Here is a 27513-nt window from a genome sequence, read left to right as displayed (position 1 = left end):
ATAGCACTGTGATTATCTCTTAACCACTCTCGACAATAACCTTATAAGTGTTAATTCTGCTTTCTCTCCACAGATGCCACTAGACCTGCTGATTTTTGTTTGTTGTAAAATCCCATCTGCTTCACTAATGTCCTTTAGTGAAAGAAATCTGCCATCCTTACTCCCAGAGAGGGGACACACCATGAGGACCCAATTGGTAGGGAATCACGGAAGACACTGCTTGAAGCAAAGAACAGATAACAGTGACTGGAGCAGTAAAAGTTGAACTGGAAGACCGTTTCTCGGTGAGGAGCCATACTGTGAGCGTCTGATTGGTAGAGTACCTCGAAGAGACCATCCAGAAGGAACCAACCCAACTCTGTAACTCTATCAAAGGTTCAGCTCCTTCCGCACCACACTGATCGAGCTGCTCAGAGGGGTTTAGTACATTTGGATGTCAGAACTGCTTGTCTGAGATTCAAATACTCTTGAGTCCAGATCCATGGCCTACCACCTTTCTCTCTTTCTATTTTTAACCTAATATCTAACTGCCTGTCTTATCTGTCAGGTTTAAGTGCCGGCTTGGGGGAAATGGGGAATTTTGGGCTAAAAGTCAGGATATTTAGTTTATGGTTTTAATAGCTTGTATCATTGCTATTCCTAGAATTTTGAAAAGTACTTCTCATTAGTAATAAAAAGTTATTCCCGTTTTACATAAAACAAAAAGTGTCAGGTCTTTGCAATGTGTAGCTCAGGGACAGTAAATTGAAAGAGATGTCAATTGGTAGGATTTGTTGCAATTACTTCATAAATCTTTCATCATATGTTACGGACTTGCAGTTCTCTACTATGTGTTTGTCCGTGTGGTTAATGCAGTGTCCATGACACTGTACAGCTGTAGCACACCATCCTGCTTCTTAAAATCCAAAGCGTGCAATAAACCCCAACATTCCAAATGGCTTCCGAATCACTTGCTGGACCTGCGTACAAATGTTTTGCATTTCATGGGCCATCTTGATTGCTCACACAGACAGAGGAGTGATCTTATAGGGCTCTATAAAATCATGAGAGGAATAGATAAGGTAGAAAGCCAACAGTTTTTCTCCATGGTAGGGGAATCTAAAACTAAAGGGCATAGGTTTAAGGTGAGAGGGGAGAGATACAAAAGAGTTCAGAGGGGCAATATTTTCATGTAGAGGGTGGCCAGTGTCTGAAATGGACTGCCAGATGTAGTGATGGAAGCGAGAACAATTTTGTCATTTAAGAAACATTTGGACAAGTATGTGGTTGGGATAGATGTGGAGGGATATGGACCATAAGCAGGCAAATGGGATCAGTTTAATTGTGAAAACTGGGCGGCATGGGCAAGTTGAGCCGAAGGGCCCATTTTCATGCTGCAGACCTCGATGATCAATGATCTCTATGAACCGATCTGGCCTAAATGTGACTCCGCTGGCCTTTATGTGACTCCAAATCCACAGCAACTCTGTTGTCTCCCAGTCTCCACAGTGGCATTACAAAGCCAGACCAATCAAGATGCGATTAGAGATGGGCAAATCAACACTCCCCTGAGTGATTAACAAAAGGAAAACTCTGTCCCTCCCTATATCTGATCCGCTCAGCTACTCCAGCACTTTCTGTTTTCTTTCCACATCCCCAGTGGGAGTTTTGCTCAAGTTGTTGTTGTCGTCGATAACGAACAGGACTACAATTACCACAGACCCTTGCGGTGGGAGCAGCGTCTGCGCATGGGCGACGTGTCTCCCGCACAGGGACCTGCCAGGAAAGCGCAATCCGATTGGTCCCTGGCCTAGCGGGGGAAATTCCCTTCAGACGAAAGGGTAAACAAGGCGTCGGCCATTTTTGGCGCAGCGTCCGTTCCTCCTTAGTGTCTTTCTTTCACTTTCTCGTTAAAGCCGCTGTTCCGCGGCGAGGAGGATGGCGGCTTTACCTCATAGATTTCGCTGACGCGTTGAGCCCTGTGCTTTAGAATCCTGTTCGAAAGCGGATTTTCATTACCACGGCTGGAGTCCGGAAAAAAAATGGAGGTGGCCCCGCAGCTGTTAAATGGCATCGCATCCAAACAGATGTCCAAGCTGGGCACTGGTAAAGTGGCAGCGCCATGGGGTGGCCAGGTTAAGTTGGACAGCATGGGGCTACCTGCTGAGGTAGAGAGCGATGACTACTACGACAGTGGCATTGGCTCCCTCAGTGAGCTGCAGGTCAGGCAGTTCAACGAGTTGGGTGGCGTTGACCAGAGTGTTGATGGTGGGGAGAGCAGGGATGGCATGGGGCAAATGTCCCCAGGCACCGAGCCTGACATCTGCCTGTCCACCCAGAAGCGGTCAGAGACCGGTGTTGGCCAAATCACCCAGGGCATTGAGGATGTGAAACTGAGTGGCACTGGTCAGATCACCCTGGGAACGGAGCTGGGCACTTCCCAAGAAGCAGTGGATGAGTTGAAGGAATTGCGCCACTATCGAACTGAAGACATGGACTCGTGAGTACCTTTTGCATGAGGGGTTAATTAACTGTCAACTGTGAGTGGGCATAGGTGGTATGGCATTGACTTGGCTCAATCATTCCCAAGTACAGTTGCAGAAACACACCTTCAACCCACGTGTTGCTTTGCCCAGTACCAACAACTTGCAGCTGAGCTCAATAAACTTCTCTGGTGAATACAAAAATAACTGGCACGATTTCAAAGACTTGTCTCTTACTCAGAAGTTGGTGCATTTAAACCTCACTCCAAAGACTTGAGAGCAAAAATCAAGTTTGATCCATTTCCATTGCAATACTGAGAGGGTATTGCAGTGTCAGAGGTATTTCATCTTTTGGATGAGATGTTAAATCAAAGATTTTATAGTGCTATTTGGTGGAAGAACATGAAGTGTGTCCCTGTGGTGACTTGGTCAACATTTTACTTCCTCTGCCAATGTCACTGAGGAAAAAGATCATTTGGCCATTGATTATTTTGTGGGATCTTGCTCTGTGTAAAATGCCTTCTGCATTTTCCTCTTATACAGTGACTACCTTTCGAAAGTGGCCCCGTGGTGCTTTGAAATCTGAGGTGATGAAAAGTTTTATACCAATTCAAGTTGCTTAATTCCCCTCTCAACATGTTCCTAGAGGCAATCCTATCTGTAACACTCAACTCAAACAGATTGTTTTCTATGACGTACATTATTTTTATATCTACTTGACTGTTCAAAGAAATAATGTTATTTTAGACAGCATTATTATTAAATGGACTGCAGTGGATCAAGAAGGCAGCTTCTCAATGGCAGCTAGATATGGGCAATAAATGCTAGCCAGCCAGCAATGCACACATTCTATGAATGAGTAAAAAGCATTTTAAAAAGTATTACGTGATGTGATGACTGAAACACTGGCTTTTCTTTCATCTGTGTGACCTTTCGTTTGAATTAATCACTGTGGCTGAAGTGATCCCATGTGAAATGTGATAGTCTCTGTTTAACACACTCTTAGGTCTACAGTACCAAATTTCCTTTTGATGAAAATTTCATTTTAGACTGCAAATTGACTGACTATTTCAGAAATGTCACCCTAGTGCACTTGGAAGTGGTCTTGGGGCTCAGACATGTTTCTGGGCTGAGTAGAGGAGCTTGAATCTGCATTCTTATATTCTGGGAGTAATTAAAACTCACCTTGACTGTGCAAAATTACCGAAATTTAAACACCCCTTGTCTTGAGGAATGTCACTTCCACATTAAATCAGTTTTAAAATAGAATACTGTAGAAACATGAATTATCTGGTGCATAGCATCTCTGCTTTAAAAATCACTTCTCCATTAGTAGCCATGACCTTAAGTTCTGGAATTTCCTCCCTAAACCTCTCCGGTACTCTACTTCTGTTTCCTTTTTTAAGGTGTCTTTTGAAACATAGGAAAAAAGCTCAGGCAAAGATCTAATATCTCCCTGTTTAGCTCAATGACCAGGAATATCTTATTTTCATCTTTTGATTTACTACATTAAAGGCAGTATATAAACACAGGTTGCTGTTGGGAGCAGATCTTTCTCTCGGACTGTTGTCAGGCCCACACACGCTGCATGCAATCTGAGAATCTGTAGTTTTCCGTTCTGACACCCCTTTAAGTGCAGCTGTTTTGACCAAGTTCTGCAAGGTGATGAAATAATAGAATAAAGAATATACTTGTATTTATATAGCAACTCCTCATGTCCTCAACGCATTCCATCAAAATTCACAGCTCGTGGATTATATTAACATGTTGTTACATTGGCAAAATGGTAGGAAAAAAAGCACCGATTGGATAGCTCAAAGCGATGGGCTAATACCCACACAGAACTCTGAAACTTAAGATTGTACGTAAGAAAGAGTACCCTGGATCGTGTACATATTCACTGTCAGGGAAGCAGTTAGGGCCTTGGTATACTATCAGAAAGGTGGTATCTCTGATGGTGTAGAACCCCCTCAGTCCTGCACTGAAGTGTCAAGCTAGATTTTCTGTGTTTACTTTTTGTGGATAGGAATGTACAAGGTTTTACACTGTTTCAAGAGCCAATATTTACAAGCTATATAAATGTAAATCTTGACTTTGTCGATTGCAGTGAGGAAAATATAAGCATGTGACATTTCCTTATGTTTGGCACACTCTACTCATTTGGTCACCAGCTTTTTCTTATACTTCTTGTTGATGCCTTGATTAGAATTTCTATTTTAAAAATGACCCATCATCTTCTACCACTTGACAAGCCACAAATGCAGTTCCTGATAACCAGATATCTTTGATGTACTATGATGGGATTCTGAACTTAGACCTGGCTTCTGTGGGCAACATAAAGAGAAATCCACTATTTCATGCTGAAAAACCATCAAGTAGTACTGGTAGCATAACTGTCAGAATGAGTAGTATTGTTGATCATGGCAATTTTCTTAATTTTTACTTGATTTCTGGGGCCTTCTTTCTGTTGTAGTTTTCTCGTCTCTTTGTTGCCTGTTTCACTTGTATTTGGAGAAATACTTTTGAAATGTGAAGCATTGTTATATTTAGGGAAAGTCAGATTGTCAGTGCACATCCAAGGTTCCATGACCTGCTGAAAGATAACTATCTAAATACTCCATTTTAATGATAATGTTTAAGGATTAATTATTAATTTGTTTGAATTTCAGCCTTTCACCCTTCAGGGCAATCATCCTTCCCTAACCTTTTTCTTCCCTGGTCCCTCATCCCTGCTGTCTCGTTGGTAAACACCCTTTGAACCCCCCTCAAAGTTTTTGACATCCTTCTCAACAGATGCCTAGAATTGGACACTGTCCTGCAAATGGCACTTAACTAATAATGAATAAAGTTTCAGTATGACTTTTTTGTTTTCGTGTTCAGTAAACCTTATAACAAAGCATAATTATGGATGATTCGGAGATGCCGGTGTTGGACTGGGGTGTACAAAGTTAAAAATCACACAACACCAGGTAATAGTCCAACAGGTTTAATTGGAAGCACACTAGCTTTCGGAGCGACGCTCCTTCATACACGGCAGATAATAATAAGGGAATTTCTGACTTTCAACAAATATGAGAAACTAAATAAACATTATAGTAGCTCCTGGGTGACAGCAAGAAACACGTTTAGGCACTGATGTTGTGACATTAGCTATTATTATATGACATTCCTGTGATAATTTTCTCACATTCACCTGCGATCTTTTCATGTACAGTTGGAAAATGCTCACATGCCCAAGATAGAACGCAATTCTAATCCCTCCCTCGTGTACACCCTGGATCTTGTCTTCCTAAGATACGCAGGTGGGCTTGAGCCTCAGTCCATAATTATGTTAAAAATCACACAACACCAGGTTATAGTCCAACAGGTTTAATTGGAAGCACACTAGCTTTCGGAGCGACGCTCCTTCATCAGGTGATGAAGGAGCGTCGCTCCGAAAGCTAGTGTGCTTCCAATTAAACCTGTTGGACTATAACCTGGTGTTGTGTGATTTTTAACATAATTATGGACTGAGGCTCAAGCCCACCTGCGTATCTTAGGAAGACAAGATCCAGGGTGTGCACGAGGGAGGGATTAGAATTGCGTTCTATCTTGGGCATGTGAGCATTTTCCAACTGTACATGAAAAGATCGCAGGTGAATGTGAGAAAATTATCACAGGAATGTCATATAATAATAGCTAATGTCACAACATCAGTGCCTAAACGTGTTTCTTGCTGCCACCCAGGAGCTACTATAATGTTTATTTAGTTTCTCATATTTGTTGAAAGTCAGAAATTCCCTTATTATTACCTGCCGTGTACAAACATACACAATTGCAGCAGTTTGTCATAGCTAGTCTGCTGTCTATTTAGTGCAGGAGTTTTCCAACAACTGACAGTAGACATAGGAACAAAAGTAGGCCATCTGGCCCATTTTCTGGATCAGTGGTGCTGGAAGAGCATTGTCTGGTTTGTCATTCATGAGATCATTGTTGATATGATATAGAAAGTGCTGGAAAAACTCAGCAGGTCTGACAGCATCTGTGGAGAAAAAAAGTTAACGTTTCAAGATCAGTATGACTTCTGTTTGGAGATCGAGGGTGCGGTGCTGGAAAAGCACAGCAAGTCAGGCAGCATCCGAGGAGCAGGAGATTGGATGTTTCAGGCATAAGCCCTTCATCAGGAATGACTGATGAAGGGGCTTATGCCCAAAATGTCAATTCTCCTGCTCCTCGGATGCTGCCTGACCTGCTGTGTTTTTTCAGCACCGCACTCTGATCTCCAGCATGTGCAGTCCTCACTTTCTCCTGTTCGGAGATGTTTCTCTCTCCACAGATGTTGCCCAGCATATGTGGTAATTTGCTTTTATTTGACTGGTAATGATCATTTCCACTTTCCTGCTGTAACCTCTCAAATCCTGGTGTCCGTAACTGATTGGAAATCTATCACAACCTTGAATGCATTTAACAACAATCTTGCCAGCCCTCTGTGGGAAAAAAATTCTATAGATCCACTACCCCCTGAGAGAAAAGTATCCTCTCTCCTCTGTCTTAATCTGCTCTCAAACCCAGCAATTGAAGACCCCTCCCCCCGTTTTCTTTATACATGTATGCTGTTCACTAATTTCACTAACATTCACGTCATTACCCTGAAAATTTAGAATGGCTGTTGTTACTACTGTTACTTCATTGAGGGAATAAATTCCAAGTGAAAAGATAAACAAAAAATTGGCATTACACTGACTGGGCCTTTTCTGCTGTGATTGCTGCCTACATAAAGCACAATGTTACGCATATGTATGTTAACTTTCAGTCAAGACCCCAAAATGTTGCCATTGGACTCTTTTTTTGGATGTTTCTCAAGCCTGCCTGCAGCAGGAACATCTATTTGGAAATTGGCTAAAGATGAAATGAGGCAGGGATTGAGGGAGTTATATCCACCTGCTCAGTTTTAATAAAACATAGTCAGCATAGTGGAGTTAAAATCATCCCCCTTGGTACCTTGTCCTGTACATAGCTAACCCCTGCAAAAAAAGCTTTTCCAAGTTTATGTTCCCACCGACCTGTAAAGTGAGCTGACTTGCAGACTTTGTCCTGTAATAAATAATGCATGTAGGTTTATGGGGAAAAAAATGGAACTACACATTGAAAAGCCCTGTTGCACGCATCTAAAATTTATTCAGAATGTTAATAATCATACTCTCCATTCCCAATTTTAAAAATCACACAACACCAGGTTATAGTCAGACAAGTTTATTCGGAAGCACTAACTTTCGGAGCGCTGCTTCTTCATCAAATGATTGAAGGAGCAGTGCTCCAAAAGCTCGTGCTTCCATATAAACCTTTTGGACTATTACCTGGTGTTGTGTGATTTTTATTTTACTTTGTACACTCCAGTCCAACACCAGCACCTCTAAATCAATCATTCCCAATGTTCTTTTCAGTTCCTGCTTATTTGCTGCTGGGGAAAAGTTAAAATATTTAGCTCAATAGCAATGTTAGAACACTGATAGATAATTTCTTCTGTGTAATATCATGTGACAGAGTTCTTTTCAAATATGTATTTCTGCATAGTCAGAGCGAGTGCTTCCTTTCTACACTTGGTGCTAAATCATGATTTGTACCTAACAAATAGTGCCAAATGGCACAGATGTAGATCTTCGTAAGATCTTGAGTGCTGTCAAATGGAAGGTGGGTCTTCTATTTCATCAAACACCACCAAAGAACACCCTTAATTTCCCCCCTACTTCAAATTTATTGCTCCCCTCCCCCACCCCCAGTGTATTGTAATATTTAGTCAGATAGCTGTTTTAAATCATTGAGGTAATTTGATTGTAGTTTGCAATCCATGCTTTTAAAAAAGAGATGAAATAAACAGACAGTGTCTGCTTTGTTCATGAGAATGTTAATCTTGACTAGATTTGTCAGCTGCGGTAACTATCGAATGCAGCAATAGTCCTGGAATTTCCCGGCATTTGATCAATTCTCAGTGTACAGCTGGCTTTTTAACAACTTTGTGGACATTGTTCCTTCTAAAGAAATTGCAATTAATCATCTATCTATGGCTAATATCACAATGCATCCAATGAAGGAATTCCCCACCTCCCTGATCCAATTTTCTTTTCTCCTTCCTTGAAATCTGCTTCAACCAGGATGCTGTTTGTCCAGCACTCTGACCATTCATTCAAATGTCTTTTTCTCATCATTTTGAACAGGAAGCAATGGCAAAGTTCTCTGACCTTGGAGTGTGCACCTAAACCTGATCCTTCTCCTGATTGCCCATATAATTGTATTTCTCAACAAGAAGCACTGGTCAGCAATCAGGAATGGAAGCCATGCCTTATTTCTTACTTTTCATATCCCAGTGGCACTGAAAGCAATTCTTATGCTTTTCCTGTGAGTTAGTATGATGTAGTCTAGGGTTTGACCTTGGACACACCTGCAATTTTTACGCACATACTTCTGTGTCCTGCCTTGTTGCTGACCTATTGGACAAATCTGAACTCCCGAAACATATGTTGGATAGTCCCAGTGCTTATATTTGGCACCAGCTACTATCTACATTAAATGATTAGCACGGAGTATCATTGCTCTCCTGTTTTTATGCTTGTGCTCTGATAAACAAGGGATACATTAAGTATTATATCTTAAAGGTCAATCAATTACTTACTGTTGAACGTGAAGTAGGATTAGGAAATTTTCAGGTACTGGGCTGAAGGAAGCATTTATTTTCGCAACAGTTAAACAGATGTTAATCTGCAGGCTAATTTTGAAAAATTTATTTTTGGAGATACTGTAAGGTTGTTCTGCTATAACGTGCATTTCGTTAATGCAATTCATGAATTAGGAGCACTGTATCTAAAGCGTAAACTTCTAAAGTATTGGTTATAATGCAATTCCTGCTTCATTAGTTTAAATGGTGCTGCTATTATGCAATTTTCTTATTACATGGGATTGCATGAGAATGGAACTACCGCATTATAGCAGAACTGACTGTACGCACTTTGACTAGATAAGGATTTGTTGCCGCCTCCTATATGCCCATAAGATCATGTAGCCATGGTACTGTTTGGAAGAAAATAAGGGTTACTGAACAGGGATGGTGAAGGCACGATAATATAGTCCCAGGTTAGATGATGCGTCATTTATAGGAGAACTGGTAGATTGTGTTCCACATGTGTTTATTCTGTTGACTTATGTAATGCTTCGCCTAACTTGCAGTAGTCATTCTGCACACTTTGCACTCTTTCAAAACACCATTGTCCTTGGTGACTGCCTCATGACATGCTTTTCAGTGTGTTTCTGTGCATTGACTTCATCATTCCTGGCATAATTTAGAAGTTTTCGTGGTTGTGCATCATTCTGTCTTAGCAGTCTTCTCCAGCCCAACTATTTCCAACAGTCCTATGGCCTTCTATTTCTTGCCTTCCTCGAGCTACGTTCGCCATACTTCCTATAATTTCTAAGCATCCCCTCTCCACCCATGTCTTGCTGATTTTCTATTCTTTAAAAGTCTCCTGAAACTTTAACTTTATAATGTCTTTGTGTTCAGTCATCTCTTCTAACTGCTCAACATTTGTTTCTTTAATTTCTCTGCAAAATGCCTTCAGATACTTTTTATGGCAAAAGATAGAATGCAAGTTGTTATAATGGGGAAGAGAAGCAGATTAAATGTAGCTTTTCTTTGATGCTCACTTTTTTAAAATGCTGATATCATTCTTGGATTGTAGATTAGTGACAAAAACAATCTTAAAGGTAATTGAGAAAGACAGTAAGGAGTTGGTTTTTATACAAGGTAATATGTGGTTCATCATGAGCTGTGTAATAATTAGAGGCAGTTTGGCTAAGTGAGTTTCCTGCAGCAAAGTCAAACATGTCTGATTGACTCCTGTGGTGGTATTCTTCATTTCTGAGCTAGAGATTTTGGGTTCAAACTCCACTCAAAGAAATTGAGTTCATGACCAAAACTTGACACTTCCCTGTAGCCCTGAAGTTGTGCTGCATCATCAGTTACACTGTCCCTGATATGGTGTTAAACAGAGGCCCATTTGCTTTTCTCTGGAGGTTGACCCAGGCTCTGTGACAAATTGAGGCATTTCATCTTAAATTGGAGCAAGTTAACTGTCTGCGTCAGTTCTGTATGATGTGTGATTAATTGCCAACTTCATTCTCAGAAAAGTGCCGACTTCGGTCAGTTCAGTTCGGTAGTTTCCAAATTAATCATTTTGCCTACTCAATGTCTGAGGAATGGGCTAGGAAACTCAGTTCAAACATATTATGGGATTTATTTGCATATAACTTGTTAATTTTTCAACATTGGTCTGCCACATTAATACATGTTTTGCTAGCTAGTACTTGAAATTAAATAGATATATCACTTGACATGGTTGCAGTATTTCTCAAACTGGAAAATTCTTCTGATAATTTTAGAGGGAGATAACAAGGTCTGATAACTTCCATGGTTGGTAGAAGATTCATAATTTAATTCAAACATTTAGACTGCTGTTTTCGTAAAGGTACTTAAATTCAGTAAGAATATACATTAACTTAAAAAAAGTGTCTAGAGTTGATCATAGAGTCATACAGCATGGAAACATTTGATCTTGGTCTGTTCGTCAGTATTATCATGGTTCTGCACTTCCACATATCCCTTGATTTCTTCAGTATCCAAAAGCCTGTTGTTTTCTGTCTTGATTATACATTGAACTAAGCATTAACAATTCTCTGGGGTAAAAAAATACCAAAAGTTCACAATCCTTTCTGTAAAGAAACTCACCTTCATCTCAGTCCTAAAGTAACAGCCTTCCTTCCTTCCCTGATTCTACACTCCCTATCACAAGTGGAGCAACCTCTCAACATCCACCCTGTCAAGCCCTTTAAGAATTTCACACACTATATCACATCATTCTTCTTAATTCTAGGAATACAGCCTAGTCGATTACGTCTTCTCCGACATGCTGCTTAACCCATTCAAGTGATCCTTTCTTGCAATGGCCTGAAGGCAAGTCTGTCCTTCCTTCAGTAAAAAGACAAAAGCTGTACACGATGCTTCAGGTGTGGGTCTTACCAAGGTCCAATATAATTGGAGTAACACACCTTCACTGTCATATCCTAATGCACTTGTGGATTACCACTATCTTCTGTAGTGCAGTTATGGATGAGGCACAATTGTTGGGTTTGCTCGTTCATTTGCATAACAAGAAAAGAAACAAAACGTTTCATGGCATTGTTTAAGTGCACATTGTTTTCTGTATGATTACCCCAAAGAGTTATGCTGTATTTAATATATTTTTGAATAAAGCAGTCGTGTGAAATAGCATGGGAGGTTGACTAACATTTATGAATTTTTTTTAAATAGGGCACTGCACCTTTCTGTCATCCATGAGAAAGAAGACTTTTTCGTCACTATTCTCTGCTATATAAAGGATGCTGAATACCTCAACCTGCAGAATGACTTGAACCAGGTGATTAGGACTGCACATGAAATGGTAACCCCGCTTTCTCTGTACAGGAGCTGTCAGACCTGCTAAGTTTCTCCAAAATTTCTGTTTTAGTTACAGAGATGAGGCAATATGTGCTGCTGTTGTTTTCAAACATTTGATTAGATTCTTTCCCGTAACATCGCCTTATTATTCGTGTGTTGCACCTTCCTTGTTATTCTGCTACAATATTAGGAACATAAGTATCCCCTGTGCACCCCAGACTGCTGTCTCTAAAATAATTTGATATTTTTCCTCCACCATCTCTGGCAGTCGGCACTGCATTTGGCTGTGATCGTTAGGCGTGCTGATTTTGTGGAAAGGTTGGTGGCTGCCGGGGCAAACTTATTGCTGCAAGAGAAGGATGGGAACACTGCCTTACACCTAGCGTGCATGGAAAGAGCTACCAGCTGTGTTCACGTTCTCCTGTTTCATCATACTCTTGGCCTAAGGAATTCCAGTCTTTTTGACCAATCCCAGGTCACACAGCAGCTGAATTGCTACAACTATAAAGGTAGAGTCTTTTTATTAATTTTTGATAAATCACATTCTGGTTAGAAGGGCAAACAAGAATTAACAAGGTAATGAAAAAACGGGGTCCCTTGATGAGCTATTTGGCATAGAGTTGTGCAAGTTAGCCAGTTAGACCTGAATGTTTGATTCTGTGCTGAGTTAACTGTTTCAATTGGAGCTTTGATATTGGCTTGAATAGATCTAGGTTTTAGATGGGTTTAGTGCCCACTATGTAGTGATTCCAACTGGAAAGTGTACATCAGTGTGACCCAAAAGGGGTAACCATGAGAAAATAAACATTGCAGATAAATGTGCAAGAAAATCAAGGTGGAAAGCAAGAGATTCTTTAAATATATGAAAAGAAAGAGAGTGGCCAAAGTGAACATAGGCCCCTGAGAAATTGAGGCTGGAGAAATATTAATGGGGAGCCAGGAAATGACAGAGAATATGAAATGGGTATTTTGCATTCATCTTCACATCAGAAGACATGAATAACATTTCAAAAATACTAAATAATCAAGGGGCAAAAAGGGGAAAAGAAATAAGTACAAGAACAATCACTAGATATTAAAAGAAGTAGCTAAAGAGTGCACAAAGAGTAATCTTTCACAAAGACTTAGATTCTGGAAAATTATCAGAGGATTGGATCGTTGCCAAAGTAATATTTCTATTCAGAAATGAAAGGAGACAAAAAAAATCTGTAGTGCAGTTAGCTTATCAACTATTATTTGAAAAAGTGTTAGGATCTGTTGTAAAGGATGTAATAACAGAGCATTTGAAAATACATGATATGATCAAACAGAGTCAGCATGGCTTCATGAAAGGGAAATCATGCTTGACAAATTTCTTCATATTCTTGGAGGATGTATAAAGCAGAAGCTTGTAGATGTAATATGGATTTCTGTAACTGTTTGATAAGGTACAAGACATTGGGTTGCTTAATAAGTTAAGAGACCATGATATCGGGGGTAATATATGAGCACAGATAAAGGATTGGCTAAGTAATAAAAGACAGAGTTGGATAAGGGAGACATTTTCAGAATAGCAACCTGTCACTCGTTGAGTGCCTCAGGAATCAGTGCTGGCACCACAATTGTTCGCAATATATATAAATAGGTTGGGATGAGGAGAGTGAAATTACTATAGCCAAGTTTGCAGATTACTGAAAAAAAGATAGGAAGGCAAATGGTAAGGAAGACGTACAGTACTCCTAAAATCTTGTATGCATCCCAGTAAGGAATCAACAACTTGAGAAAATTGGAGGGACAAAAGAGAATTATTAAATACAAAACCAAAGATAATTTTTATTTTAACAGGTATCAAATATTAAACTAATGGATTTTCCTCTTTTTGTAGGACTCACACCCCTGCACTTAGCTGTAAAGGTCAATGACGTTCATATCGTCGAATATCTTCTGCAATCTAACGTTGATATAAACGCAAAGGCAAGTACTCTTAATTTGTTCAAAATTGAGACCAGCTTTTTGAGCCCAACTGCAGGGCTGCAAACGATTTGGTTTCTCTTTTAATTTGTTTTAAACAGAAGGGGACGGCCCCCGTTATAAAACTGATTTTTTTTTGTTCCCCACCTACTCCCATTTTAGGATTCTCCCCTCCCACAGTCCTCACTAAGACCTCACTTTGTTGTCCTCTAAACAGCTGTGGTGCAGAAGCAGAGCGCAGACCATAAAGTAAAGATTAACTGTGCCACGTGTTTATCCAACTGTGAACAAGAACACAATGTGCCTATCTAATTCAACCAATAGCCCCTCCCAAAAAACTGATTAACTGGATGATTGTATTTTTATTCGTCTACTATATACAAAATAGCTGCTCTGTTTGTCTACTTCATAACAATAATTATGTTTCAAGTCTCATTCTTTTTGTTGATTGCATTGAATATAAAAACCAGGAGCAGAAGTTGGCCAGCTGGCCCATCGAGCCTGCTCTGCCATTCAATAAGATCATGACTGATCTCTTCATGGCCTCAGCTCCACTTACATGTCCTGTCACCATAACCCTTAATTCCTTTACTGTTTAAAAAAAAAAAATCTACCGTGACTTTAAAAACACTTACTGAGGAAACCTCAACTATTTCACTGGGCAGGGAATTCCATAGGTAAATAACCCTCTGGGTGAAGAAGTTCCTTCTCAATTCAGTCCTAAATCTGCTTCCCCCTAATTTTGAGGCTGTACCCTCTTGTTCCAGTTTCACTTGCCAGTGGAAACATGCTCTCTACTTGTATCTTATCTATTCCCTTCATAATTTTATATGTTGCTATAAGATTTCCCCCCCCCCCCCCCCATTCATCTAAATTCCAAGGAGTATAATCCCAGTCTACTCAGTCTCTCCTCATAAGTCAACTGCCTCGACTCCGGAACCAACCTAGTGAAATTCCTCTGCACACCTTCTAGTGTCTGTACATCCTTTCTCAAATAAGGAGATCAAAACTGCATGCAGTACTCCAGGTGTGACCTCACCAGCACCCTATACACCTGCAGCATAACCTTCCTGCTTTTAAACTCAATCTCTTCAGCAGTAAAGGACAAAATTCCATTTGCCTTCTTAATGACCTATTGCACCTGCAGACTAACCTTCTGTGATTCAAGCACAATGACATCCAGGTCCCTCTGCACAGTAGTGTGCTGCAATTTCTTACCATTCAAGTAATCCCTTTTACTGTTATTCCAACTGAAATGGATGACTTCACAGTTATTAACATAAATGTCTGCCAGACTTTTGCCTACTCACTTAAACTATCTATGTCTCTTTGCAAACTTTTACAGTGTTCTGCACACTTTGCTCTACCACTCATCTTCATGTCATCCGCAAACTTTGACGCACTACATCTGGTCCCCAACTCCAAATCATCCACGTAAATTGTGAATAATTGCAGTTCCAACAGTGAACCCTGAGGCACATCACTAGTTACTGATGGCCAAACAGAAGGGCTCTGTCCTCGGGCCTCTACTGTTTGTAATTTTTATTAATGACTTGGATGAGGGGACTGAAGGATGGGTCAGCAAGTTTGCAGACGACACAAAGGTTGGAGGTGTCGTTGACAGTATAGAGGGCTGTTGTAGTCTGCAGCGGGACATTGACAAGATGCAGAGATGAGCTGAGAGATGACAGATGGAGTTCAACCTGGATAAATGCGAAGGTCGAATTTGAAAGCTGAGTACAGGATTAAGGATAGGATTCTTGGCAGTGTGGAGGAACAGAGGGATCTTGGTGTGCAGGTACATAGATCCCTTAAAATGGCCACCCAAGTGGACAGGGTTGTTAAGAAAGCATATGGTGTTTTGGCTTTCATTAACAGGGGGATTGAGTTTAAGATGCGTGAGATCTTGTTGCAGCTCTATAAAACTTTGGTTAGACTGCACTTGGAATACTGCGTCCAGTTCTGGTTGCCCTATTATAGGAAAGATGTGGATGCTTTGGAGAGAGTTCAGAGGAGGTTTACCAGGATGCTGCCTGGACTGGAGGGCTTATCTTATGAAGAGAGGTTGACTGAGCTCGGACTTTTTTCATTGGAGAAAAGGAGGAGGAGAGGGGACCTAATTGAGGTATACAAAATAATGAGAGGCATAGATAGAGTCGATAGCCAGAGACTATTTCCCAGGGCAGAAATGACTAACACGAGGGGTCATAGTTTTAAGCCAGTTGGAGGAAAGTATAGAGGTGATGTCAGAGGCGGGTTCTTTACACAGAGAGTTGTGAGAGCATGGAATGCGTTGCCAGGAGCAGTTGTGGAAGCAAGGTCCTTGGGGACATTTAAGAGACTACTGGACATGCATATGGTCACAGAAATTTGACAGTGCATACATGAGGATCAGTAGTCGGCGCAACATCGTGGGCTGAAGGGCCTGTTCTGTGCTGTACTGTTCTATGTTCTAATAGCACTCATTTCTTCCTACTCTTTGCTTCTTGTTGGTTAACCAATCCTCTATCCATGCTAATACATTGCCCGTAAAGGCTTGCATCTTTATGCAGCAGCCTTTTGTGCGGCACCTTGTGAAATGCCTTTTGGAAATCTAGATACAAATCTACTGGGTTCCCATTGTCCACCGTGTTCGTAATATCTTCGTAGAATTGCAGAAGATTAGCTAAGCATGACCTGCTCTTCATGGACCTATGCTGTGTCTGTTCACAGGGACAATTTTTATCTAGATGCCTTGCTATTTCTTCCTTGACAATAGACTCTAGCATTTTCCCCACTACAGAAGTTAAGCTAACTGGTCTATAATGCCCCATCTTTTGTCTACCTCCTTTTTTAAACCGTGGCATCACATTTGCAAATACTTGGAGACCTCTTAACTCGTTCCTCCTTGCTCCCTGTCCTTAGCAGATTTTACCCTAGTGCACCAGCCATCTCTCCACCCAGATGCACCACTTGCATCTCATAGGAATACCAATTAAAAACAAAAGATATGATCATATCACTCAGAAAGAGTAGATCAATCAGCCCCTCAAACTGCTCCACCATTCAGTAAGTTCACATCTGAGTTTAAATTCAACTCCACATTTCCATCTATCCCTGATAAGCTTACATCCTCTTGTTTGCCAAGAATTTGTCCAGTTCTACCTTAAAAATATTCAAGGACTCTGCTTCCACCACTTTCACAGGAAGAGAATTCCAAAGACTCAATCTCCTGAGAGAAAAACATTCACCTGATCTCTGTTTTAAATTGGTGACCCTTGATTTGTAAACCGTGGTTCCTATTTCTAGATTCTCCCATGAGAGGAAACATCCTCTCCATATCTACCCTTTCAAGTTCCCTCAGGATATTGTATGTTTCAATCAAGTTACCTTTTATGGTTTTGAACTTCAGCCCTTTCCTCCCACGTTCCTGGTTGAACTGCCTTCAACATACTTATAATTTTCCTTAAATAAGGAGGCCAGTACTGAACACAGTGTCAGCAGCTGTGGTCTCACCAGTATTCAACTTTCTTTGCAACCCAAAAGATCATTCAAGGATTTCAAACCCATTAGTTTTGCAGGATCTTCTGCGTGCAAAACTATTGCCATTTTTGTATCCACGACAACATTCCGAATGACATGCTGCTGTCTCTCATCGTTTACTTGTTGGTTATTATAAAGGTCCTCAGAATGTTTCTGAGCAATGATGCATGGGTGGCAATTGCTAAATTTTTGTATGTGTGCAATTGTATGCACTGGGAATTAATGAGAAGCTCTTTGGAACTAAGAAGCTGGTTACCCACTTGTATTTGTGTTGGGTCTATGAAACCTTTTATCTCAATCTTTTAGGAGAGGTCAGCAGGCCGAACTGCTTTACATCTGGCAGTAGAGGAACAAAATCAGCAAATTGTCAAACTCTTGCTGGACTGGTGCGCAGACGTTCACGCTCAGATGTACAGTGGCTATACACCAATTTGTCTGGCTGTGTGCAGGCCTAATTGGAGCATAACGCAGATGCTCAGAGACTATGGCTCTTCAGAACCGGATACAGATGAGGAGTCGGAGGAGAATGAAGAAATTGATGAAGATGGCATGGTATGTAAAGCTGATGAAAAGAGGCCTCGTCTAAAACTCGATGTATGAGTGGCTACAGGACGTAGCTTGGCTGTGGTGACATAAGAGGATGGGTGCAACTTCAATTAAGGAGGAATTTTCTTATTATAAACTGAATTTTGTTCATTTCTTGGTCTCCCCTTTTTCCCAGAAAGTTGTCTGCCCTAGATCTCCACCTTTGTTCTGCGCTGCGCTTAGACATTCCACATAGGCTAACTGAAGCCAGTCCAATACATATGTCATCCATGGATGTAGGTTTGCTTGCTGAGCTGAAAGGTTTGTTTTCATTATTGGTATCTGCAAGTAATGCATTTGCTTTCTCAATGTAGTCTTTATGAAAACGAACCTTCCAGCTCAGCGAGCAAACCTACATCCAGAACCTCAACCTGAGCTACAAATCTTCTCAAAACTTGCTAATATGTCATTTATTTCCTCTTGTCTTTCTTGCTCTATACATTTCAATTGATTTTTTGCTTTCACTATCTATCAATGCCTATCGTTTAAGCCATACAGTCCTCTGAAGCTATGGCAACTTGCATTGTTTGTTTTAATGATGTTACCAGAATATTGTATCTTCTCTTTGATGTTGTGCACCAATTTCATTTTTCTCCAATCGTTTCCAACATGGGAGATGACAGCCTAATGATATTATCACTGGACTATAAATCCAGAGACCCATGTTTAAATCCTGTCACGGCAGATGGAGAAGTTTGAATTCAATAAAAAAACGAGCCAAGAGTTTAATGAAGACTATAAATCCATTGCCGATTGTTGGGAAAACACATCTGGTTCACTAATGTCCTTTAGGGAAGGAAACTGCCCTGCTGTGGTCTGGTCTATCTAGCACTGTGGTTCACTTAACTACCCTCTGGGTAATTAGGAATGGGCAATAATTGCTGACCTAGCTGGCCATGCCCTCATCCTTGAATAAATTTTTAAAAGATTTTGTCGGGAATCCTTTATTCTGTATAGGATGTGCAGAATATTCTGTAAAGCACATTTCAAATGTATCCATAGTCTCTTTGTTGTCTATGTCTCTCAGGCATATAACAAAAATGGATTGGAGGAGTGTAGTGTCCCAACTCCCTGGACCAGAACATAAGGGTTTGAGACCCACCTGTAGCAGAGCTGTGTAATGACATCTCTGAACAGGTTGATGAGAAAAATTGGTTCATTTGTTTTTAAAAAGATCAATTTACTTTGGTGAAATTGTACGTTCCAGTGATGGAATATTTATTTTCTCTCTATACCTCAAATTGAAAGCATGTTCTGTGGTTCACATTCTTCATACTTGAGACTAGGCTGGACAATGTCAGTGTGCTTAGCAATTAGAATCATCATATACAGTGTGAAAACAGGACCTTCGGCCCAACAAGTCCACACCGACCCCCCGAAGAGTAATCCACACAGACCCATTCCCCCTACCCTATGACCCCACGTTTACCCCTGACGAATGCACCTAACCTGCACATCCCTGAACACTACAGGCAATTTAGCATGGCCAATCCACCCTAACCTGCACATCTTAGGACTGTGGGAAGAATCCAGAGAAACTCATGCAGACACAGGGAGATTGCGCAAACTCCACACAGACAGTGGCCCGAGGGTGGAATCGAACCCGGGTCTCTGGCGCTGTGAGGCAGCAGTGCTAAACACTGAGACACTGTGCTGCACTAATCTCTTACAGTTAGGGACATTGCAAGTCAAGCCCAATCTGGATTTACCTATGACATCGGCAAAGTTTTGAACAGTGTTCACCAAATAATGATCAGAGGCAGTAATCCTACCTTTTTTTTCCATCAGTTATAGAGCTGTATTTTCCTTCACCTAATAGTTTAGGGGTTAATTATGTGTACTCTGGTTTATCAGCCTACATACACCATAGAATATCTGAAGGAGGCCACTCGGCCCATATCTGGTGCTTTCTCTTTGAAAAAATATAATTAATTGATTCTGTCATCTTGTTCATTTCTGTAGCCCTCCCACATTTTGTTTCTCTTTTATATATAAAATTATCTTTGAAAGTTTTAATTCTGGTCTACCTGTTATAGGAAAGATGTTAAACTTGAAAGGATGCGGAAAAGATTTACGATGTTACGGGGCTTGGAGGGTTTGAGCTATAGGGAGAAGCTGAATAGGCTGGGGCTATTTTCCCTGGAGATCCGGAGGCTGAGGGGTGATCTTATAGAAGGTAATGGATAGGGTGAATCGTCAAGGTCCTTTCCCCAGGAGAGGGATGTTCAAAACTCAAGAGCATAGGTTTAAGGTGAGAGGGAAAAAGTATAAAAGGGACCTAAGGGGCAACTTGTTCACATAGAGCGTGGTGCGTGTATGGAATGAGCCATCAGAGGAAGTGTTGGAGTTTGGGACAATGACAACATTTAAAAGGCATCTGGATGGGTATATGAATAGGAAGGGTTTGGAGGGAAATGGGCCAGATGGGACTAGATTAATTTAGAATATCTAGTCAACATTGGCAAGTTGCACCAAAGGGTCTGCTTCCGTGTTATACAGCTCTATGACTCTATATAGTATCTGCTTGCAACACCCTTTCAGGTATTTCATTCCAGTTTATTATAACTTGCAACTTCTTTTTAAAAAAAACTTCTTCAGCCTTTCATTCTTTTGCTAATTATGTTAAATCTGTGTTCTCTGGTTACTGATTCAATTTCTAGTGGAAATGATTTGTCTCTAAACTTGAGCTGATCAAAGACTGCTGCCTGTAACTGAACTCACATCCAATCTTTTGTACCTTTTCCTCAGAACTCCTGATTTTTTTACTGATTAGAAATCTGTCTTATCCTTGAATACTCTCAACAGCCCTGCTTTTGCAGCCCACTGTTGTCAAGAATTTCACAGATTCACCACCACCTGAAAGTAAAGGTTCCTCCTCATCTCTGTCTTAAAAAGATGGCCTCTTACTCTAAGATAATGCCACCTGGTCCTAGACTCTCCCACAAGGGGAATCAAAGTGAAAGTGAGGACTGCAGATGCTGGAGATTAGAGCCAAGACTGTGGTGCTGGAAAAACACAGTCAGTCAGGCAGCATCCGAGGCGCAGGAAAATCAACATTGTTAGGAATGGTGAAGGGCTTTCTCTTTGAAAAATTTTCGTGCTTCTTAGATGCTGCCTGACCGGCTGTGCTTTTCCAGCACCACACTCTTTGCACGAGGAAACAATCTATCAGCATTGACCTTGTAAAGCCATTCCACAATCGTATATGTTTCAAAAAGATCTCCTTTCATTCCTCTAAACTTCAATGAGTATAGGCCCAACTCTCCTCATATGAAAATCCCACAGGCACAGGATAAATGTAGTGGACCTTCTCTGGACTTCCTTCAGTGCCTGTACGTATTTTCCTTAGATAAAGGGACTGGAATGGTTCAGGGTTCAAGGTAAAAACCAGAAGAACTGCAGATGCTGTTAATCAGAAAGAAAAACAGAAATTGCTGGAAAAGCTTGGCAGATCTGGCAGTATCTGTGGTGAGAAATCAGAGTTAAAGCTTTGGGTGAAGTGACCATTCTTCAGGTTCTGAATTTGTTTCAGTGTCATAGATGTTCAATGTTTTTCTAATGCTGTTTCATCTAGTGTCAGCTCCATGTCTATCTCTTGATTTTAGGTACCGGTAACTCTGGGTCATTTTCCCTCCCGCTGTTTTAGATGCTGACATCAATTTAGAATAGTGTACCGTAGAATGAGCTGGGTGGAGGGGATAAGCTAGCGGATGAGGAGTGTTTGGAATACTTGGAAACCGAATGCTTCCTACAACTTTCTTTATTTGCTGATGGTAAAAGGTTAAAATGTATTCCAGAGAGTTCATTCTTGACTATTTTTGGACAGTAGAATTCCAAAGCACAACTACGAGTGCAGCATTTTTCTATTTCTTTGTTCTGTCTCTGATTTTTGGATTGTCTGTTAGTTCTAAAGTAAAATCCTCTTTCACCACAGACTAAACATTGAGTCTCCCACAAGCTCATCATCTCACCGCATTTCAGCTGCAGTCACTCCATTTATCATGTACATTGTGAATGCGATGGAAATAAACTGTAGTTACCTGCATGGGACATTTTTTTGCTTTTGACAGTTGTTGTTGCAAGCTGAGTCTGCACAGGTTGGGCACAGAACTGGGTATTTGGGATCCATCGTACAATGATATTGAGACAGAAGGGTGTTTTAACTGCTGCTAAACAGCTCAGGAGATGGTGGCATAGTGGTATTATCACTAGACTATTAATCCAGAGACCCAGATAATATTCTGAGGTAATGTTCACTCCAGGTTGAAATCCTGCAGATGGTGGAATTTGAATTCAGTTTCAGAAAAATCTGGAATTTAATGATTACCATGAAACCATTGTTGGTTGTCAGAAGAATGCATCTGGTCCATGAATGCGCTTTAGGGAAGGAAACTGCCATCCTTACAAGTGACTGCAGATCCGGAGCAATATTGTTGACTCTTGTCCCATGTAAGCCAAACCAGGTAAGTCATTAGTGGGACGTTGGTGACCATTTGTGAACCAGATGGGTTTTTACAATGATCATTATTCCAGATTTTCAAACTTCACCATCTGCAGGATTTGAACCCATGTCTCCAGAGGATCACCAGCCCAGTGATTACTGCTGTACCATCATTCCCCTATATTGTTGCACATTCCTAATTGCCCATGAGAATGTGCCTTTTGAGTCAATGTATTCAAAGTGGTGTAGGTGCACTTTCATTGCTGTTAAGAAAGCTTTCCAACATTTTCACCCCTGTGACAGTGAACAAAGGGTGATATAATTCTAAGACAGTGTGTTCTTGAAGGGACCTTTGATTTGGTGATCCATTGCATCTGCTACCCTTGTTCTACTGATGATGGAGATGGCAGGTTTATTAGGAGCTGTGGAAGGAGCCTGGAGAGTTACTTCATTGCACCTTTTATATAGTCGTTCTACCTGAGATCATCCAACTCAGGGAATCGGGATTGAACCAGCGGCATTCTTTGGCTCTCTGACCTGGGAACAGTGTACTTAATTCACTTCTTAACACAGATCTACTGTGACAGCACATGATGAGGATGTGAGGAGGGAGAGATGAGAGGATTTCTGACTTGGTGGTTAGAGTGTGGATCTACAAATTGCACTGTGAATCCTAAGCTGGCAGTAATAAAAATCAAAAGGCTTTTTACCAGAATTGCTATTCATTGATCACCTGGTGGGGAAAACCAGAGTGTAAGGATACCTGACTATGACTTGCTTGGTCTTGAGTTTGAGTAAACGAACAAAACCTGTTGGCAGTTTCACACTTGAAGAAAACTCCTTCTTTTGAGGTACTGCTGGAAGTGGAACCCAGTGAAAGAATCACCTTCCAAAAATGTTACAGTTTTTTCAAAGCCACACCTGAGAAGTGCAGCCTTCACAGTCTATGCAGACAATTTTTTTTTAAAAAATGACCTTATTTGTTTGTGGACCTTGTGCAGTGGTTAGCTATTAATCCTTCTGTCAGACATTTCAGCTCTTTCAAGCACTGCTCTGGCTGCAGACAGCTCACCAAATGGATCAGTCATTTGGTGATCCTGCTTGTTATATCTCTGAAATCCTTGAACTCTTTGTGTTGTATTCTGAGATTGGGATGATTTGTAAGTGATGAGATTATTTGTAGGGGTTAGTGACATAGTAGATTGAAAGTTAAATCACAAAGAATGAATGAAGAGATCAGGAAGTCTTTCTTTTGTATAGAAGCTGATTAAGTATTCCTATGCACTGTGATATATGGAAAATCCATTCATTATTAGTAACTGCGTTAATTCATTTTTAGAATAAACAAGGGATAGTAAAAATTAGAAAGTGACTGAGATTAGACCAAGTAGTATATAGTAGAAGAATGTCAGTGCAGAGTTGAAGGACCGAATCGCTGTTTCTGGAATGTTAACTGCAACTCAATGAAGTAACCTTTCACAGATGTTCTGATCTCATTAATGTTTTTTCCTCATTCTCTTTTTGTTTTGTAGGGCGAGTATGATGACTTTGTGGTGCATGGATGTTAATAGAAGATCAGAAAATTCTGATGTCCTGCTGTATTTAAACATTACAGTTGAAGCATTAAAGTGGTTCAACTCTACTACTGCAAAGGAGCACCATCATATAGTCATTTTCACTGTCTTGTAGTCATGTATTGAGCCAATATCTAGGAGTAGTTTTTATAACCTGGTGTCTACAAATACAGATTTTTGGTTTGTATAGAACTGATTGCCACTCATGTAAGTCAAAGGGGAACCCAATGTAAAAATACCAGTCATGTGAGACATACAGTAGGTCCTGAAGCTGGGAAACATAGGGTGAACGCAGTGTAATCTGGCAAGGAGGGATACGCTTGGCAAAATTCAGGAGGATGTTAAACCTGAATATCGCTGGTGGGGTTTGGTGCTGAGGACTGGAGTATGGTTAGTGGTGGGGGGATGTAGAGCAAAGGGACCATCACTGTTTTTTAAAGTTTGTAGCTCTGCTGGCTCTCCACACTGCAATCACCCTTTTGCCTGGAGGTCTTGTTAACCCATAGCCAGAGGCTCCATAGTGACATTCTTAATTAGAAATAAGAGGCTCCAACATGAGTTTCTTTTTTAAAAAGACGCTTACTTGGCTCCTTTGTTGCAGTTGCCGTCCCATCCCTGATAGAATCAAAGCTTTTTCGTGCGTGTCTGTTTGGAAGATTCCCAAGGTTGACTCATAAGCAAACTTCTGAACTTGAAGTTCCATGAAAACTAAATGGGTTTCTTTTCTCTGGAAGAAGTGACGTTTTAGTTTTGGTAACTCAGTAAACGAGAGTAGCAGGGGGCTGGAAAGTATTAGTTAGCTAAGTTGGCTGGATAGCAATACAGAGTGATGCTAACAGCATGGGTTTAATTCTTGCACCAGCTTGGGTTACCACAAAGGATTCTCCTCAACTTGTCCTTTCACCTCTGTAATGAGAGAACAACTCTATGGAAGATGGTTCTCTTTCACTGGGTTCAGCCTCCAGCAGTATCTCATAGAAGAAACAGTCAAAATTGGGAAGATTAAGTTGCAGCATATTGGATTGCACGAAGTGGATTAAGTAACTTGTTGGAATGCAGTCTCTGGCCAAATGAAACTCACTGTAGGATCGCATCATTCACAAAAGTTGGAGGCAGTATTAGGGAGTCAAATGTTAAAATTACTTTGGGATTTTTGTATGTTAATTTGAGCTGTAATGGATAACAATAGATTCCATGAACTCAGCAGAGGAGGGTGAGGAGAAGAGGCACATGAATAAAGCTGAAATGCAAAACAGATTTTCTGGTTTCATAAAAGTAATTAGCAATTCATGCAAAAAAAATGCATAGCACATGTATTTCATGGTCATTGTTTCGGTACATTTACATTTAAAATATTAATATTTCAGAATGTCTGAACTCCAGCTTTGCAATAGTTTGATGAGTTGATATGAGTGGTAAATCCTCTTCTGCAAGCTGACAGGCATAAGAGTGTGCGATAGGTCATTCAGCCCATCAGACTTCTGTTCAACCCTTTAATACAATCGTAGCTGATCAAATACTTCAGTACCTTTTACCCATACGTGCCCTATAACAATTGATGCCAGAAATCTTTTAACCTTTAAACATTACTGATGGCTAAGCCTCCACTTCCCTCTGAGTAGAGAATTCCAAAGACTCTCAACCCTCTGAGTAAAATATAAAATTCTCCATGTCTCAGTCTTCAATGGCATTTCTTTATTTTTAAATTGTGGCCCTGGATTCCATGCTCCCTGTCCTCCCTGCATCTACCTGTCAATTCCTTTGTAACTATTTTGTCGGTTTCAATGAGATCACGTCTGATTCTTTGAAACTAGAGTATGAAGCCCAGTTTGCCCAATTCTTCCTCAGTGTTAAAAGGGATCTGACTTCTAAAGCTGATGTTCCATGTTGCTGTTGGGAGACATCTATTCATTTTGTCCCCTGGAGGACTGGGGAGAGAAGCAGTCTGAAGTTTGAAGGTCTTTTTCCTGGTGACAGGAGTACTTCACAGCAAAAGAAATACTGATCTTAACAGCCCTGTTAACCCATTTTTGAAAATGCATAGACCTTGTGAGCAAAACCGGACACTGCAATATTCGTCACAATCTGGTTAATGACTATAGTGTTTAAAAAAGCTATATAGTTTGGACTTTAAAATCTCCTTGTTCCACCCATCCGTCTTTTGCTGAGAAAATAAGCTGGAAATGTGGCACCGTAAAGTCTCAGCCTGATTCTTTTTATAAAATTATTTTGCTCCACACCTGAATCACTGGCAGGGCCAATATTAGCCGTTCAACTGAGTGGAGAGGGCAGACAGGACTCGAGCCGATATCTCTGGACTTGGAGTCTTATCTAGACCAGTTTGGGTAAGGATTTCAGCTGCTGTCATGAAAGTTGAAACAATATCCCCAATGTATTATAATGAAACAATGGGAGTGCAAATGCTGAAAATCTGAAGAAGGATCACTGGACCTGAAATGTTAACTCTGCTTTCTCTTCACGGTTGCTGTTAGATCTGCTGAGTTTCTCCAGCAATTTCTGTTTTACTTTCCCCAGAGCATTAGCCTGAGCAGTTTGTCACTCAGTCACTCCTGAGCTCTCAATCTCTCTCTCTCTCTCTCATACACATTCTGCCCCAATCCAAATCTGATTGGCTGCAACAAGTGTTTTCACGCTTGCTGGTTGGATAGTAATGTTTGATTGCCAACAGTTTGTTTCTTAGCATGACTTTTTTATTGAGTACATGGTAAAACCAGTTCAAGCTTCACATTGAGAAAGACTATCCAAGTTAAACTCCTCAAGCAATGATAGTGAATAAGATTCACCCTATTCAGTCATTTGTAGGAATTTGATTCTTTAAATCCCTCTTGAAATGGGAAACTAGTATGATATTCATCTTGAAAGCAGCCCTTTATTGTTAGAAGAAATCTTGTTTGTGTGTCTTTTGTCCACTTTCCTGTTGTACTGATATCTGGTCACAATTTCAACATTCTGAGGTTGAAGCTACCTGTAAAAATATGTGGAATGTGAATATGTGAACGGTTACCTGCAATACTGTAATTGCAGACTCTGGCCATGAGGGTGATGCTGGTTTTAGAAGGCTCTCATTCATTTGCAATGCTCTGGCTAATCTATCAGTATCAGTTAAAAGCTATCATGAAAATATGGTCCTTTGTTTTCTACAGTTATTCTCCATTACAGCATTTTTTTTAAACATTACATATGTACAGAATGTCTGGTTTGGTTTTGATGTTGAGATATTGAATGATATGTTTTTGTCATGCTTTGTGTCATGTAGGCACTGTTAGAATGCAGCAATGTTTTTCTTTCGAGTCTACAATTTTGGCTTTGTTGTTAAACTTTTTGTTGAATTGTTTTATTTTAATTGTATCATACATTTTCTTGTAGCTGCATACTGGGATTGCTAGTTAGTGCTTTGCTTGCCTTAAAGACTGATATTAACCACTGAAGATAACCAGCACTTTTTCTCTTTCTACAAAAACTGACAAATAAATATTTGCAAATATAGCTGTAAAA

At 40.5% G+C, this 27513-nt stretch overlaps 1 protein-coding gene across 2 annotated transcripts; it reads left to right on the top strand.

The window, feature by feature from the left end:
- The first annotated feature begins 1815 nt into the window (after positions 1–1815).
- On the top strand, positions 1816–27513 carry LOC122542777 (NF-kappa-B inhibitor beta). Of its 2 annotated transcripts, none has more exons than XM_043680811.2 (6): positions 1816–2479; positions 11800–11929; positions 12194–12434; positions 13790–13878; positions 17704–17949; positions 23956–27513. In XM_043680811.2, the coding sequence occupies exons 1-6, from the start codon at positions 2022–2024 to the stop codon at positions 23989–23991; spliced, it is 1200 nt and encodes a 399-aa protein (XP_043536746.1). In that variant the 5' UTR covers positions 1816–2021; the 3' UTR covers positions 23992–27513. The 2 variants fall into 2 exon arrangements, with proteins under 2 accessions (XP_043536746.1, XP_043536747.1); XM_043680812.2 differs by having other exon boundaries at positions 1819–2479; positions 11800–11905.

Source organism: Chiloscyllium plagiosum, unplaced genomic scaffold (genome assembly GCF_037043375.1).
Source record: "Chiloscyllium plagiosum isolate Xiang-an unplaced genomic scaffold, Cpla_swu_hap1 HiC_scaffold_47, whole genome shotgun sequence".
Taxonomy (NCBI): Eukaryota; Metazoa; Chordata; class Chondrichthyes; order Orectolobiformes; family Hemiscylliidae; genus Chiloscyllium; species Chiloscyllium plagiosum.
Note: the sequence above shows the minus strand (reverse complement) of the source record. Positions and strands in the feature narration are given on the sequence as shown.

Excerpts from the sequence above, each read along its gene's own strand:
- LOC122542777 (XM_043680811.2), top strand. The coding sequence starts at position 2,022 with ATGGAGGTGGCCCCGCAGCTGTTAAATGGCATCGCATCCAAACAGATG. Across the intron at positions 11,930-12,193 it reads TTAGGACTGCACATGAAATG|TCGGCACTGCATTTGGCTGT; the intron begins GTAACCCCGCTT and ends CATCTCTGGCAG. Across the intron at positions 13,879-17,703 it reads ACGTTGATATAAACGCAAAG|GAGAGGTCAGCAGGCCGAAC; the intron begins GCAAGTACTCTT and ends TCAATCTTTTAG.